The following is a 17,198-nucleotide window of genomic DNA, read 5'->3' on the forward strand; positions in this document are numbered from 1 at the left end:
TTTCTTTGATTAAACAATTTCTACAAATCAGTTCTTGTTTCTATTCAACAAACATTGTTTTTGTTGACAGGGAATTTTACTGCAAAAAAATGTGAATGCACCGGGTGAAAGGTCAACAAAGATGGAAGCTTCCTTTAACAACAAATGACATTGCTATCGATACACTGAATTGTGACTGAATGCATTGAGGTTTTAACTGCTTACAACTTAGAATCTAGATCTATAGTCTATCTATATCTAATGATCTAGACTACTGATTAGCCCAATATAAGGTATATTATATTATCAGCATAATAAATGTATAAACTTCACTTGCAGTGAGAGTGAGACACTCTGACTGAGTCTGACTCTCAACTCTCGCTCTTGAGTTAACTTAAAGTTAAAGTGATTAGTCTGAGTCCACTGAGTACTCTCAGACTTCAGACGAGATAACATATTAATTATTTAAATTTTAACTGTGTGCGTGACTGTCTAGTGTCTTGATCTAGACTAGATCTACTATATCTTCTAGATCTAGAGACTAGAGATGATAAATGTCAAATGAAGATTTAGATGGTCCCATGTTCTAACAGTTAAACAGTAACATCACCCAATCATCAATAATCAATGTCATACTTAGACTTAGCATGAGATTTGAGTTAAGACAAGATGAATAACAATTTTCTTTTCTGAAACTGAAGTAATGCCAGAAACTTCAAATTAAGTCATTCAGACTTTTCTCTCAATTTTCTTTTTTTTTTTCCTAGCTTAACTAGCTAAGACACCCAAATATTCACATTTGATTAATAGTAACACCTTTAGTAAAATCAATAAATTTACAGACACTTCAAGAGTGAAGAATAAAAAGTACAGTACCCCAGTAGCAATAATACATTAAACACTGAACAACAATTTACAAATAGAAAAACAAAACCTAATAAAATACTCAGAAAGACACAAAGATAAAGGCACATTCCTCGTTCCATAGTTAGGACAAACTTGTACAAGTTCTCATTCTTCCCTAGCGCTATTAGAGCATGGAATGGATTGCCTGAGCCAGCCAGGAAAACCAGTGACTTGGCAGAATTTAGGTCATTGGTTAACATGCATGACTAGATTGACCTAGGAACATGCATAGGACATAATCATCTTTTTTGAAGTAACGTCTGTATTTTATAAGGTTAGATAAGAATCAACAAGTCACAGACATGATACATGAAATATGAGATGTCTAAATGTAGTTGAACTCATCCCTTTTAAAAGTAAAAAAAAAATTATATTTATATATTTAAAAACGACTTCATTTAGAGATCTACATCATATAAACACTAACATTGAATTACAGTGACAGGGCAAATGATGTAAAGATCATCTGTTTCTATGGCAGACTGTTAACAAGGGTGTCATGTGGCCAGCACAAGGACCAACCGCCTTTACTTTTTCCAACAATCCGGAATTTCAAAATACTAGTCGTCACTGAGATTTGAACATGAAATGTCATGGTACAGAAGCCACACCTCATAAATAATAGTTTACTGAACCAAAAATAGCCACCTCTCTTTTTTATATTAATGGGAATGTCTTAAGGGCAAACTGTAAATTCATCAGTCATTATTTATTATCTTTATAATTAACAACTAACCTTGTTTTTATTTATTTTTTCAACCAAAATCTTATAATAGGTGCTACCATGACGATACTAAAGAAACCTTTGACATGGTGCAAGACTGTCTATTTGTACCAGAATAGACCTTCATTGTTGGGACTGTGGGCACGCTCCATTTTTTGTGAAACACATAAATGGGTAAATAAAATGTGCTGCTAGTTTGCTTTAGATATCTGTGACTTTACATTCAACTTAAATTTGATGTGGCCATTGCCGGTTACTCTCTACTTTGAAAATTCTCTACAGGATCCCCAGCTTACTTTAGAAAAAAAAATTGAAATTGAAAATTATTGGAAGCCTATTGTGAAATCCTTTGATGGTCAACAATCAAAGCTGACAGATTCAACTGCACATGTAAGTATCAACCAAGAGGTGAATGTCTATTTTAAAAAATTGAACCAGATATTGGGATTTTACAATATTATGGTTTATTATTTTTTAGTAATTAAGTAATTTTTTTTATTGGGTAAATCGTGTGGCATGTGCGATGGACTGTTGTCTTGATGGACCCAGGTTTGAACCCTGCCTGCCACTATCCCCCCATCCCGCAGGAGGTTTGGACTAGGATGTAATAATCTTAAATTCTGAAGGAGCATCCAAAACTTGTAAAACAAACAAAACAATACAGAAATAAAAAATGTGCTCATTAAAATAAATAAAATTGTAGCTTTTATATAGCACTACTTTTATGCTTATAGCATGCTTAGAGTACTTTGGTCCAATCTCATTTGTGGACCAGTTGGGATAGGGGAGGGTATCTGGGAGAAGGTTTTCCGTACTGCCTTTAGGTGCCCAGTAAACACAGCTCTGCTCGAGTTGGGTGTCAAACCTCAAGCCCCCTTCTTCGGTTGGCAAGCCAAGCTCAAGCGTACTGAGCCTATCGACCACGCTTCTCCAAAATTCTAAAATGTTTTCTTTTTTTTTTTTTATTTAGGAAGGCAGAGAGAAATTTTATGCGCTGTCAATGTTTCCATACCCCAGTGGGAACCTTCATTTGGGTCATGTTCGAGTTTATACCATCAGTGATGTTATGGCAAGATATCATCGCTCACTCGGAAAGTTTGTAAGTACCGTTGCTTTAACAGGTTTCTTGTCTGCTTTTAAACAACTTGACAATTATAAGCAAGACCTAAGATGTAAGCTTGTACATCCCTTTGGATAGTATAATTACACTTTGTGTACTTAAAATGTGTCATTGATCACATTTCTTGTCAATGTATAATTGGCTTCCTAATGTTATTTTCAACACAAAGATAAGTACTACTTTTTAACCTTATCTCCTGCTTTGAACATAGCAAACTTCTCCTGCCAAGGCCTTTGTATATCTATCTCCTAACTTTATCTCAACTTTATCTCTTGCTTTGAACATAGCATACTTCTCCTGCCCCCATCTTTTTTCCTCCCTACATTAGTTTGTTTCCTACACTTGTTCCACTTAGCTTTAGTTTTGTCAGTTCCTTATCATCATCATCATCTTTCCTTTGCATTCCTCGTGGAACATAGGGCCTCAGTAAAAACATGTCACTCTCCACTGTCTCTTGATAGTTTTTTAATGGCTTCCCAGCTTTTCCCTGTCCTCTCTGCTTCATCTAGTACACTGTGTCCACACATTCTTTTTGGTCTTCCTCTACATCTTGTACCCTGGGGGGTTTCACTCTAGGCCTGTCTAGCTCTGTTGTTGGTATCTTTTCTAAGGGTGTGACCAATCCATCTCCACGTTCAGTTTTCTGCACCTCTTTATTTCTCTGTGCACCCATCTCCCACAGTTTCTGTGTTTTCTATTTTGTCGTACCCAGTTTCTTATGAAGCCCATTGAATATTTGAACTTTTGGGATTGTTGTCTTGAATCAGTTTTACTGAATGGAGGTACAAAACAACCTAGACATCTCATGAAATACATTCACAGCTTCTCTGTGGAGTTCTGAGACTGGTGGAGTTGCCTACATTGCTATAATTTTATAACCCCTATATTTAAAGAAAAAAAATATGTGAAGGAATTCTATGTGGCCTGATAGCATATAAGTGATAGAATCATGGGTGGAAGAATGTGGTAGCTGTGTGGTTGACTTTAAGTTGCTGAATTTGTCTTTAGTTTGAATCCTGTTCCTGGGGATCCTTTTATAGGTTTTTATTTGCTTATTCACTGAACATATTTTCCCACTATGTATCGGTGAGTCACCATTATAATGAATATTACATTGGTCTCTACGTCAAATAAGTTTTAAAAGCAACAGCCATTCTATATTTCAAAGGGAATATATATTTCAGAGCAGTTCTCTTTCATTATTTATGCTCTGTTATTATGCTTTAGGTTATTCATCCGATGGGATGGGATGCATTTGGTCTTCCTGCAGAGAATGCTGCTATAGAGAGGGGAATTAAACCAAAGGACTGGACGTACAGGTAACTTTTGTAATAATAGCTTTCGTAAGTTAGCTCATCTACATTATAAGATAAGAATAGCGCACATTAAAATGTGTGTAACACAAGATAGGTTTCTTAAACTTTAAATAAATAAAAATTTATTAAAGGAACATTACAGTTTATTAAGATTTAGAACAATATTTATAGATGATATGAAACAGCAATAAAATTAAGATTAGGAAATGATTTTTAAACAAATCTGTTTCTATCTTTATTGAAGCCTGCTTTTATTTCCAAAATGAATACAAGCAAAGCAAAGTACTTATAACTTATCACACAAGAGAAATGACAGAATTCTGAATGGGAAATAATCCAATCTTTTTATAGTCAGCATTGTAAAATCATAACCCTAATGATGCCATTAACTTAAATTAAAAGTTTAGAATTGAACTACTGAACAAGTCTTGATAGGATCTAGCTATATTGACTTGATTTGAATTCTTGATATGATCTACCTATAACATATTTCTGTGGCATTTTACACCTCAAGAGATGATCTTTTCCCTTTGCAACTTGTCATGTGACTAAAGAGGCTTATCCTTGATTCACATCTGTTTATAATCCATGACCTATATACTACTGTGTAGTTGATTGCAATTCTTGTCCTTATACAATTTGTTTACTAATCAAATGTTTTTATTGTCAGTATTGCCTTACCATACTAAAATACATTTTAATCAATAAGGCCACAGACTTGATCTAAAATTAGAACTACTATTTTGATTGTCTATTGAATCGGCACATTAGATAGACCAGTAACATGTTCACTGGCATTATACATTATGCATAAATTTTACTTCTCCAGTAGCACCTCTACTATGATTTAAAGCTCATTTATGCCTGACACAGCAGGCGCGGTGGCTGAGCGGTAAAGCGCTTGGCTTCCGAACCGGGGTTCGAATCCTGGTGAAGACTGGGATTTTTAATTTCGGGATCTTCAGGTGCCTCTGAGTCTACCCAGCTCTAATGGGTACCTGACATTAGTTAGGGAAAAGTAAAGGCGGTTGGTCGTTGTGCTGGCCACATGACACCCTTGTTAACCGTAGGCCACAGAAACAGATGACCTTTACATCATCTGCCCTATAGACCACAAGGTCTGAAAGGGGAACTTTACTTTTTTTCTTTACTATGCCTGACACGGAATTACTGGGACAAAAATTATTTTACTGTTACAAATGTACATCTCCAGTAGCACTTCTGCTGTGACATAATACCTGACACAGCATTACTACTTTACAGAAATATGCTAACATCATTGGGATTTCAGACTTTTTATAGACACTTCAGGACAGAAGACTAAAAATAAAGTAGCAATAATACATACAGCACTAAACCGTAATTTAATTTACAAATAGAAAAATTGTTGTTTTCAAAGAAAATGAACAGAGGAAAGCTAATGATTAACTTTAACGTTTGTTTTTCAGCAATATTGACAAAATGAAGAAACAGTTGATGGAGTTTGGTTTTAGCTTTGATTGGAGCAGGGTAATTCTATTCTCATTGATAAAAAGTACTCTTAAAAGGAAAATAAAAGATTGCATGTGATTGATCTAAAGCATTTTCTTATTATTATTCTTCATCCAAAATCTGTGTTCTGAGATGTAAGTGCTAGACAAATAGAGAATAATAATGTATTGCTTTTGTTACAGGAATTTGCCACTTGTGACCCTGACTATTACAAATGGACTCAGTTTCTATTTTTGAAAATGTATGATGCAGGACTGGCATTTCAGAAGAAAGTGAGTCAGATTTTTTCTGTAGTTTTGGTCATTTTAAAGACTTAGGTAAACATTTTGAATTAACAAATTTTTCTTCAGAAGAAAGTCAGATTTTTCTGTAATTTGGTCAATTTAAAGATTTAGCTTATCATAAAGAATTTACTTCTGCTAGTCTTGAAATAAATAGCTCTACCTCTGCTTTAACTGGTATCTATTGTGTAAAGAAAAATATGAACTTAAAATGACCTCTGCCTGATTGACACTTTGTTCATGAGAAGAAACTAACTCTGCCTGATTGACACTTAGTTCATAAGAAGAAACTGATATTGTAAGCCAGCAGTGTGATAATATTCTACTTTTACAATTCTGTGTAGGGTTTGGTCAACTGGGACCCAGTGGATCAGACTGTCTTGGCTCATGAACAGATAGATGACAGTGGATGCTCTTGGCGGTCTGGGGCCAAAGTGGAGAAGAAATATCTGAAACAATGGTTTCTTAGAGACACAACATTTTCAGAGGTGATTATGAATCTAAAGATTTTATTATGTTTATTATTTGAACTGTTTTGTTTTTAATACATTTATTAAAGCACTGAGTATCCAATATATTGTTACGAATCTCACTATCCAGGCTCTCTGCAAACTGCACCATACACCACCAACTTAAAGAACTTGACAAGTCAGGGCTCCAAAATAACGTAAAGGTTTAATGTCCATAAATAACAGCCAATACTGTACAATTGGCAGCACGTAGAATAGTACAAATAGCTCTGCGATAACAAATATCTCTCCGATAACACCGTTCCGCCGTATCAAGTCTTGCACTGGTCTCTCCGTCTCGTTCCGGGGCTTGCACTGGGTTCAACAGTTCGGGACTGACTTCACACACTTGGGCTCGTTGTGTCGGACTCGATCACAGACCAAGATCAAGACGCCGTTCGTCTCAACTGTACTTGATAGTACTCCGCACTGAACCGTCGTAATGCTCCGTACAGGACCACACCGTTGAACTGTGCTGTAGTCGACCGTGTTCTGAACTCCTGTCGTAAACTCGCTTTCTGAACCGTCTTGACTGCGTCGCCTCCGCTCTTATATAGGGTCTCTACTCGCCTTCTCGAACCGGACAGAACGCCGCTCGACGTTTCTAGGTGGTCAGATGACTACAACTCTCGTGACGCTCCTGAGCTCTTGTTCACGACGGCGATCCTTCCCGAACTGTCCTGTTGACACTTGACTCGGCTGACAGTCTAACTCGTCACGGTTGACCGCTCGTCTAGCGCTGGCCTGGGGCGATTTGCGTCGTCTGACTACACACACACCACTACCCCTCTCTGTGCCACCACCAAGTTTATAACAATATTATCTTGTTCTTTGAACAGTTTTTACTTCCATTGTATTGGTTATTTTTAATCACATAATATCATTAAAGCATAATCGAAAAAAAAATATATCCAAAATATGAGAGTTTTGCTATCTAAAAAAAATGGCTATAAAAATGATAAGTATTTATTTGTGTTTTAAATTATTTTCTTCTCTATTAATTTCCCTTTACTCTCTCTATGCCTTATTGTTTAAGTGTTATTGCTAGTTTATTTGATAAAATAAACTCCATTTTTTTAAAAATAGCATTGCACATTGTGCATTCTCAGTTAAACTGATGGCCTTTATGAAACTTTTTAAATTTATTATCTCTAGTAACGACATTTGCAGACCTTATATTGACAACATTGGATTAATATTTAGATTACAGTACAACTTAGTTATAAAATGTGAAGAATTTAAAATAAAATTCTTTATAACTGGAACAGGACCTTGTTTTGTAGTAAGATTCTTAATGTTCAGTTATAAAAGTGTATTCATGTATTAATACAAAAGTGTATTCATGTATTAATATAAAAGTGTATTCATGTATTAATATAAAAGTGTATTCATGTATTAATATAAAAGTGTATTCATGTATTTAACTTATTCCCCAGTCCTTACTCCAAGGTTTGCAAGAAGTTGATCCTGCCCTATGGAGAGATGTCATTGATATACAGAGAAACTGGATCTCATCCTGTACAGGACATCGTATTGACTTTACTGTTCAACTTGAGGTTGACTAATTTAATTATTGGATAGTTTGTTGTTGCATGAATCAATGAAAGTAGAGACGTTTATTCTGATTAGGACCTTTGTCAATTTTTCAGTCTAGAGAAAAAGAAGAGCTACCTTTGTCAGTTTACACTGAAACTCTGGAACTGATCTATGGAGTCTCTCATCTATGTGTGAAGTCATCCAATCATTTGTGTGTTGACCTCAACATTACAACTCCCGGTGAGAGACATTCTTAAAAAATACCATTAAAATGACTCTGGTTAATAAAATCTACTGGAAAGTCCACATTATTGAGAAAAATAGTCCCAATATGTCTAACCATTATTTATTATTGGTCTCCTTCAGTCTTAAGATGACTATGGCTCATCTGGAAAACATAATGACATCATTGGCTGTGGCCAGAATGCTGTTGCCTACACAGCAGTTCCCTTTCTCTCCACACAGAAAGCTGTTGGGTACAAATAAACGGCATTGCCAATACAGTTTGGGGTCAGCTGCGTCGCAGGGTCTGCCAGAGTGTAGCACAGTGAGCTACAAGCTGCCTAATTTCAACATCTGATTTTTTCTCAGGGTTGACGCCCAAAACGTGTCTGCCTGGTCGTGCGGTTTGGGCGCTGGACATTCATTTGGATTTATCGATGGTCCTGGGTTCAAACCCTGCCTGCTCCCATCCCTGTAGTCCTGCAGGAGGTTTGGACTAGGAAGTAAACTATCTTCAACTCTGAAGGAACATCCGAAACATGTAAAACATTTTACAAACAAACAACCTTTACCTTGTTTGGGTTGAGTCACAAGGCTGCAAATTTTGGATCAAAAGTTTTGCATCCAAGGTTAACAAGCCCCTTCTGCCCATGATTAAAATTATAAGTCTGTTTTGTCAAAATAAAATTCTTTAGGCTTTAAGAAAATGACCACATTTAGCATTCTTCACCAAGTAATTTATTTTGTCAACAGAAGCATTTATAGGACTAAATTTATGTTTAAGAATATTAGTTGCTATTTTTTTTAACAATATGTAATATATTTAAACCCTAGGGGCTGTATTGCCTGCATACGCTATTCATCCACTCACTGGAGAACATTTAAAGTTAGTTGTAACTGAGGATCACTTAATGTACCCCAATAGAGATGTCAAGTTAGGTAAGTTGGGTTCACTATCTTTTTACACTGTTTATCATTAGACTTATGTCCCATTAAAAAGGGTTGCTGATCATTAGTGAGAGTGAGTGGCTTTAGCAGAGGACCACAAAGTAACTGCTAGATATCTACAGAGTTACTTAGACTTAGAATTGGGTCCTCTCGTGCCGTTCGGTGCATTGGGCGGCAAGCTGTCTCCAGACAGTTCACAACAAATAACACCACACAGAAACAAAGAAACAACTGAGTAATGGGTACTTTTTTTTTGTTCAAATTTTCTTAAAATTAGAAAATTGCAAAAAAAATTATTTGTACTTATTACTAAATTCCTTAGTCATCATGACATTAAATTTCAATAACTGATTCTACTGCAGCTATCCCATGTATTTAGACTTATTACTAAATTCCTTAGTCACCATGACATTAAATTTCAATAACTGATTCTACTGCAGCTATCCCATGTATTTAGACTTATTACTAAATTCCTTAGTCATCATGACATTAAATTTCAATAACTGATTCTACTGCAGCTATCCCATGTATTTAGACTTATTACTAAATTCCTTAGTCACCATGACATTAAATTTCAATAACTGATTCTACTGCAGCTATCCCATGTATTTAGACTTATTACTAAATTCCTTAGTCACCATGACATTAAATTTCAATAACTGATTCTACTGCAGCTATCCCATGTATTTAGACTTATTACTAAATTCCTTAGTCATCATGACATTAAATTTCAATAACTGATTCTACTGCAGCTATCCCATGTATTTAGACTTATTACTAAATTCCTTAGTCACCATGACATTAAATTTCAATAACTGATTCTACTGCAGCTATCCCATGTATTTAGACTTATTACTAAATTCCTTAGTCATCATGACATTAAATTTCAATAACTGATTCTACTGCAGCTATCCCATGTATTTAGACTTATTACTAAATTCCTTAGTCATCATGACATTAAATTTCAATAACTGATTCTACTGCAGCTATCCCATGTATTTAGACTTATTACTAAATTCCTTAGTCATCATGACATTAAATTTCAATAACTGATTCCACTGCAGCTATCCCATGTATCAGTGAATCGGATAAAGCAACAGCTGATAGGCTTCAGCTGCCTTATAGAAATGTACTGGACACATCAAACAATGTTCTGATTGACTCCAAGGAGGTAAAGAGACAATTAATGTATGAATAGTTGATAAACCTTTTTAGTAATTAAGAATTCTGCTTTTTAAAAAAAGATTATTTTTTTTTATTATGTAGTTATGTTTAAAAAAAAAACCAGGTAATTAAAAAAAAATTGAAAAAAATAAACACTAAAAAAAAATCTTAAAGTGTACATATATATATATATATATATATATATTAAATTAGAAATTTATTTGTTTTTTTGTGACAGCTGAATGGGCTGCCTCGTCACGAAGCTGTAGAAATAGTGCGCAAGAAAGCAAAGGTCAGTTTGATAAAGTGTGCACATGGGAGGAATTGATTTAGATTGAATGATAGATGTCGAAAGTATTTGTTAAAGCTAACAATTTGATTCTGAATTGTTACAATAGTTTTAAAAACAATTGCCTGTAAACAGTCATTTATTATTGCAGGACCTTGGCATTGGTGGAGAGAGGATAAGTGAGCAACTTCATGATTGGTTGATTTCTAGACAGAGATATTGGGGCACGCCCATTCCCATGATTCACTGTGGTACATGTGGTGTAAGCTATCATTAACCTATTTTTTTTACTTTTGAGAAAGTAGTCTTACAAAATAATTTATGTAAATTTGATAAAAAGCAAAATCCTGCCTTTATAATGATTCTGTTTTTTTCTGTTTTTTTTTTTTCGGTACTTAGACTGTCCCAGTTCCCTACAAGGATTTGCCTGTAACTTTACCTGATAGTGATGAATTGATTTCAAAAGGTGGTCAGTCTCCTTTGGCGATGAATAAAGACTGGTTGAATGTGCCTTGTCCAAGGTAATTTTTTTTTTTGCTTGTTAATTGCCATACTTTCTTTTTTTTTTTTTTTGTTAATGAAGATAACTGTCTTCATTTAGAGCTTGTACCATTATTTGTTCATAGTTTGTGCCATGGTCTCCATTTATAGCTTGTGCGCTGTCTTCATTTATAGTTTGTACCACTTTCTCCTTTTATTTTTGCAGCCCCATAGTTTTTTTTATCCAAAAAGAAACTAATTGTTTGCCTTAATCTTGATGACATGTATCCAATAAATCTGCTTATTTTATTTCTGGTCAAGGCTTTAGCTTCTGACAATCTAAATTAATAGCCAAACATTTGAGCTCTAATTGATGTCCTTTACAAGGAGATTGAGTATTTACTTATATGAACTATTATCTGAGCGTTTCTTATATATTTTGTTCTTTAATTATATAAAATATTAAGCTTGCATTATTTATGTTTAAAAATTTTTTTTTAAATGATTATATATACTTTATTGATCACAGATTTGAATGTGCACTATGTCAATGAAATATTTTGTATTATTTATTGAACCATGATTCGTTTTTAATCAACTACCGCCCCTATCTTACAAATCGGACAATTAGGTGTGGATCTCCGGCACAGAGAGAGACAGATACCATGGACACATTTGTTGACTCATCATGGTACTTCCTGCGCTACCTTGACCCCAATAATGACAACTTGCCCTTTGACCCAGCTGTGGTCAACAAATATATGCCAGTGGATCTCTATGTGGGGGGTAAAGAACATGGTGAGTAATTCTTTTATGTGTTTATACATTTAAAAAACTAACGAGAGAAAGGCGTGAACCCTGACGAAAGACTAGGACCCGATGATCCTTAGGCAGCTTGTAGCACAGTGCTATACTCTAGTAGACCCAGGCTTGCTGCTGCGGATAAACCTGTAGTAGTTATAGCAGTTATTTGCTACTCGTTTGGACCCAACGGTTGTGCGGAGAGGGGAAAACTGCTGTGGGCGACATTTTTCTAACCATAGCCAATGTCTGTGCTCTTATCTCTCTACAAGATGAGCCCTAATTGTCTAATGTCTGAGGCTCATATCTCTACAAGATGAGCCTTAATTGTCTGAGGGAGGCCAGAAGTGTGTTAGATAGGGCAATAGGGACCAATCTTTTTCTGCCATATAAATTTATCACAAAAAAAAAAAGTTTACTCCAATGTAACTGAACCTCTGCAATTTTATTCTGTACTATGGACAGATGTTTCAAGGAGCAGGACATACCGATTGGATTAGAGATAGTTAGAAGAAAAACAAGACATGTCAATAATAGTGATTTGCTAAAAACTCGGCGCTGTGCTTTATAAAGTTGACTCCAGTTAATTTAACCCCCACATGAACATTTTGGTCATTTTCTGTGTTTCAAAAATGTTTCAGTACTTTAGGATTTAAATTTAACCTTAATTTGATGAAGCAGCTTATCCAACTTACCTGATTTGACTGTTAAATGCTGCTGAAATTTACTTGTATATTTTAATGTTAAGCAAAAAGCAAGTAATTTGTATTCACTTAATTATTGATTATTGACTTGATTAACTAGAATTAACATTTCATCTATTGTATAAATAGTGGCTCTTTTTTTTTTTTCCCAGCTCTACTGCATCTTTACTTTGCCAGATTTTTTAGCCACTTCTTGCATTCTATTGGCATGTTGTCAAGCAAGGAACCTTTCAAAAATCTTCTGACTCAAGGAATGGTGAAAAGTGAGAGCTACAGAGTCTCAAAAACTGGCAAATATATTCCAAAAGATCTAGTAGATTTCTCTGGTAATGTGCCTTTACCTTTTGTCTTTGCTTAGTCACTGACTGAATGTTTGCTTCACTATTTATTTATTAGTAACACACTGTTTAAGTAAGTTTAACCCTTTCTTTCCGTAATTATTTACCGCATTCTGGTGGAATCAACGTTGGTATCGTCAGTTAGGAGAGAAAGAGTTAATAAATCACTTCTTAATATGGTTTCACTCTTGAGCATGGCTCTAATCTGTGCCTTAGTATTTGTGTTAACTTCTGTCATATTTTTTTAATCTTAAATAATTATGTTCTGTTATGATCATAATAACAAATGAAAGTTACATTTTGGTAGTTTATTTTAGAAATGTAGTTTCCATAAAGAGTTCATTAGCATAATTGTTGTTGTTTAGCATGAGTATACCGGTTTTATTTAAAGGTCATCAAATTGATTGTGAGTCTCTTATTGATGAAACATTTGTAGAGCAATTATCTGTAAATAAAAAGTCATGAGATGTTTATATTTTATCTTAAGGTCAAAGTCCTGTTGAGAAATCCACAGGTGAAGGACTCGTAGTCGAGTTTGAAAAAATGAGTAAAAGTAAATACAATGGTGTGAACCCTGAGGTGAGTCAGAGTTATAGTTCCTTTATTATCTTTCAGTCATGGTTTTATACCACAATCACATTCAATGTTATGAAATTTTAATAAGTATAAAAAATTCATCGTCTACACATTTTGAAAGGTTTAATGTTACTTTTCATTGGGAACCAACTGCAGTCAAAATTTCAACTCAGTTTGTACTTTTTTTCTTCTTTTGTTTACTCCAGACTTATGCCCGATACTAAAAGAAATAGATTTTACTGACATGCATTCTTAATCATCAAAAGTTTTCACATTTTTTTTTTAGACTGCAGATTAGGAAAATATCATTTAAATAACATTCACTGTTCATCATAACATTGATTTTAGTGTAAATAGTTTTCACTTTCACACGAAGAATTCTATTTTAAACTTTGGTGATATACTGAGAAACAAAGTTGTCTTCTGTTCTACAACGCAGGATGTTCTGTCTGAGTACGGGGTTGACTCGACACGACTGTGTATTCTTTCCAACGTTTCACCTCAGTCAGAAAGAAATTGGTCTGAAATAGGTAGCTGATTTTTTTTTTTAACAATTTATAATGCTATATAATTCTAATTTAATCTTTAAAAAAAAAATTAATAATTAAGTTGCACTATTTGAATAGATGTTTGGAAAGAGAATCGATGTCTAAATGTGAACCTTGCAAGATGATATCTTTTTTTATTTGCGTGTCTCACTTCAAGTCTACAAAGGTGTTATCAACTGGCAAAACAAAATTTGGACCTTAGTAACCAATATCCGAAAGTATCATGAGACAAACTCGAGTAGCCGGCAAGAAGGAAACATGACTGAGAAAGATTTAACAGATTGGGAAAAACAAATAGATGAAACACGCAATCATATCATTAATAAAGTAAGTCAAGATATTTACAAACTAATGCAGACATTTGAAATATTGGTTTCAAAATTTTACTAAAATCTTAAAAGTCTTTGCGATTTGAATTTTGTCTTGTTTGCTGACAGTTTTACAGGCAATGAGAAATACTTTTTAAAACAAACATTTCTAGATATTTGTGGATAGAGTTTCACCTTTCATTCAACAAATGGTATTTTGTTTTTGTTTTTACAGGTAACCCATGAGTTTGACAATACATTTCATATAAATGCAGCCATCTCAAGACTTCATACTTATGTCTCCTGGTTGGGGGTATGTGGATTTATCTTGGTCTGTTTATTTGTTGTCAGGTGTACTGCACACAGTTCTGTACAAAATAAATGATTCTGTAGGTTTGTTTTGTATTGTCACATCTTGTAATCTCTTTAAACAGAAAGTTCCTGCAGGAGCTCAAGGAACAAAGGCTTACGAAAGAGCATTGGGTGACCTCATTGTAATGATTGGGGTGATGGCCCCTCACTTTGCTTCAGAACTATGGACAGGCCTAGCAGATGTTGCCACCTTTCAAACACATGACTGGGTAATAAATGTTTACTTATATTAGTTTCAAATGTTTACTTATATTAGTTTCAAATGTTTACTTATATAAGTTTCAAATGTTTACTTATATTAGTTTCAAATGTTTACTTATATTAGTTTCAAATGTTTACTTACATTAGTTTCAAATGTTTACTTACATTAGTTTCAAATGTTTACTTATATTAGTTTCAAATGTTTACTTATATTAGTTTCAAATGTTTACTTACATTAGTTTCAAATGTTTACTTACATTAGTTTCAAATGTTTACTTATATTAGTTTCAAATGTTTACTTACATTAGTTTCAAATGTTTACTTATATTAGTTTCAAATGTTTACTTATATTAGTTTCAAATGTTTACTTATATTAGTTTCAAATGTTTACTTATATTAGTTTCAAATGTTTACTTATATTAGTTTCAAATGTTTACTTATATTAGTTTCAAATGTTTACTTATATTAGTTCACTAGTGAAAGAAATGTAATAATCATACCATTGATTTGAAAACTCTTTATTAACCTTATTTAATTGTAATAGGAGGGGAGGGGGGGGGAGCGTGTACACTATTCAACTGTCAATATAAGATCTTAAGATTATTGTGATATTTATTTTACTTTTTTTTTCAACATGCAAAAGATCAAGTCTTTTTCTTCTTTCGTTGACAGAAATCAAGTGTTTTAAATCAACCTTGGCCAAAATTGGACCAAGATTTTTTAATGCCTTTAACCTACTCGGTAAGTATGGGGTTATAACTTGCTTGAATGCCTTTTAACCTATAACCTTGCTAGATTAGTTTAATGCCTTAAACCCACCCAGTGTAAACATAATATTGTTTATAACTTTAATGCTTAGATAGCTATGTCGGAAAGGGGAGGTAACTTTACTATTTTATTCATTGACTTGACACCGCAATCAGGGTTCTAATCAGGAACCATTAGTACAATAGTCCAGAACACATTTTTATTATAGCTGTTATATAGCGCTACTTTCATGCTTATAGCATGCTCAGAGCGCTTTTGGTCCAATCTCATTTGTGGACTAGTGGGGGGGAGGGGGTATATAGAAGTGGGTTTTCCGTGCTGCCTTTAGGCGCTCAGTAAACACAACTCTGCCTGAGTCAGGTGTCGAACCTCGAGCCCCCTTCTAGGTAGCCAAGCCAAGTTCAAGCACACTTGGCCTCTTGACCACACATCCCATATGAGCTGCCTGCCATTGATGACAAACTAGTTCTATTATACTAAATATAAGAGCAGTAATTTCTTAATCATTCTAGATTCTATCTTGCTGTTACTGACAGCTTACTTTCAGAGCCTATTGATGTCAGTGTATTTACATCTAGCAGAAAGATTTATTTTTCCCTTAAAGACCTCCTTTACTTAGTATTCTTCTCAAACCCACAATTTAAAAGTCAGTGCTCTAACACAACTATAAAATCTGATAAATGACCTTTTGTTGCATCAAATTATCCTTCAGCTCATTTTGGTTCATTTCCAACATATTTTTTCTATTCTTCAGGTTAATAATGTGGCCATTGCAGACATAGGCGTAGCTTACAAAGACTTAAGCAGCCTAACCACTGAGCTAGCCATGGATCTTGTTATGAAGGACAGTACCTTCATTGACCAGTTCTCTCAGTATACTGTCCAAAAATACTCCTTCTTTCATGACAAACACAAGGCTTCATTGAAACTCACCATCCCTGAATACAAGTTCCCGATTGCTTCAGAGACAACAGCGCAGTTAAGAAAACAAGAGAAGAAACTGAGCAAACAGAAAAAAAAGTTGTATTCTATATAACAAGGGATAAGTGCATATATGAACTAGAGACAAAACAAGACTTCTTGAACAGACTTCAGAGCAGACTTCTTGAAGAGACTTCAGAGCAGACTTCAGAGACTTCATTCAAAGAAGTCGTCTAGTCCAATAGAGACTTGTTATAAACAAGGAACAAAACTTTAAAGTACAGCAGAAAGTTTAGATAGATCAGGTGGCCAAAGCCTTGCATAAAGTGTTACCAGGCTTGTGTTGTTCAAACCCTTTAAAACTGAAAAGAATTGATTTAAGTGTTCAAGGGACACTGCGTTTTTAATGTTTTTTTGTCATGAGTTGATAGCTTAAGGCACGATTAATGTAATTGATAGCTCACAATATTTATGTAATGAGTTTGTATCTCTGTAACACAGTATGTAGTCAGTGGGATTACTTACCATAATCGTGAGCTTTCAACTTCTGCCATTGTACATTTCTTATAAAAAATTCATTACTGTCATCCTCTCATTAAATAGATTAGTCCAAAGGCATGTCAGCTGATGTATGGTCTTAACATATATGTCTTATTTGAAGCTTTTAAGTATCTTAATCACCTCACAAAAGAGTCC

General features: G+C 34.3%; 1 protein-coding gene across 1 annotated transcript; it reads left to right on the forward strand.

The window, feature by feature from the left end:
* The first annotated feature begins 108 nt into the window (after positions 1-108).
* On the forward strand, positions 109-17,141 carry LOC106068320 (probable leucine--tRNA ligase, mitochondrial). Its single transcript, XM_056035420.1, has 24 exons — positions 109-272; positions 1,662-1,783; positions 1,892-1,999; positions 2,580-2,708; positions 3,957-4,048; positions 5,494-5,554; positions 5,719-5,808; positions 6,162-6,305; positions 7,763-7,882; positions 7,976-8,102; positions 8,919-9,023; positions 10,097-10,203; positions 10,435-10,488; positions 10,637-10,747; positions 10,885-11,006; positions 11,597-11,763; positions 12,623-12,796; positions 13,296-13,387; positions 13,824-13,914; positions 14,090-14,259; positions 14,476-14,553; positions 14,675-14,821; positions 15,486-15,554; positions 16,336-17,141. The coding sequence occupies exons 2-24, from the start codon at positions 1,670-1,672 to the stop codon at positions 16,615-16,617; spliced, it is 2,754 nt and encodes a 917-aa protein (XP_055891395.1). The 5' UTR covers positions 109-272; positions 1,662-1,669; the 3' UTR covers positions 16,618-17,141.
* The last annotated feature ends 57 nt before the right edge of the window (positions 17,142-17,198 follow it).

The sequence above is a fragment of the Biomphalaria glabrata genome, chromosome 7 (genome assembly GCF_947242115.1).
Source record: "Biomphalaria glabrata chromosome 7, xgBioGlab47.1, whole genome shotgun sequence".
Lineage (NCBI taxonomy): Eukaryota > Metazoa > Mollusca > Gastropoda > Planorbidae > Biomphalaria > Biomphalaria glabrata.

Bases quoted from the DNA above. Each gene is read 5' to 3' on its own strand.
- LOC106068320 (XM_056035420.1), top strand. From the start codon at position 1,670: ATGACGATACTAAAGAAACCTTTGACATGGTGCAAGACTGTCTATTTG. The intron at 6,306-7,762 runs GTGATTATGAAT...CTTATTCCCCAG, and splicing joins GAGACACAACATTTTCAGAG to TCCTTACTCCAAGGTTTGCA. The intron at 10,204-10,434 runs GTAAAGAGACAA...TTTTTGTGACAG, and splicing joins TTCTGATTGACTCCAAGGAG to CTGAATGGGCTGCCTCGTCA.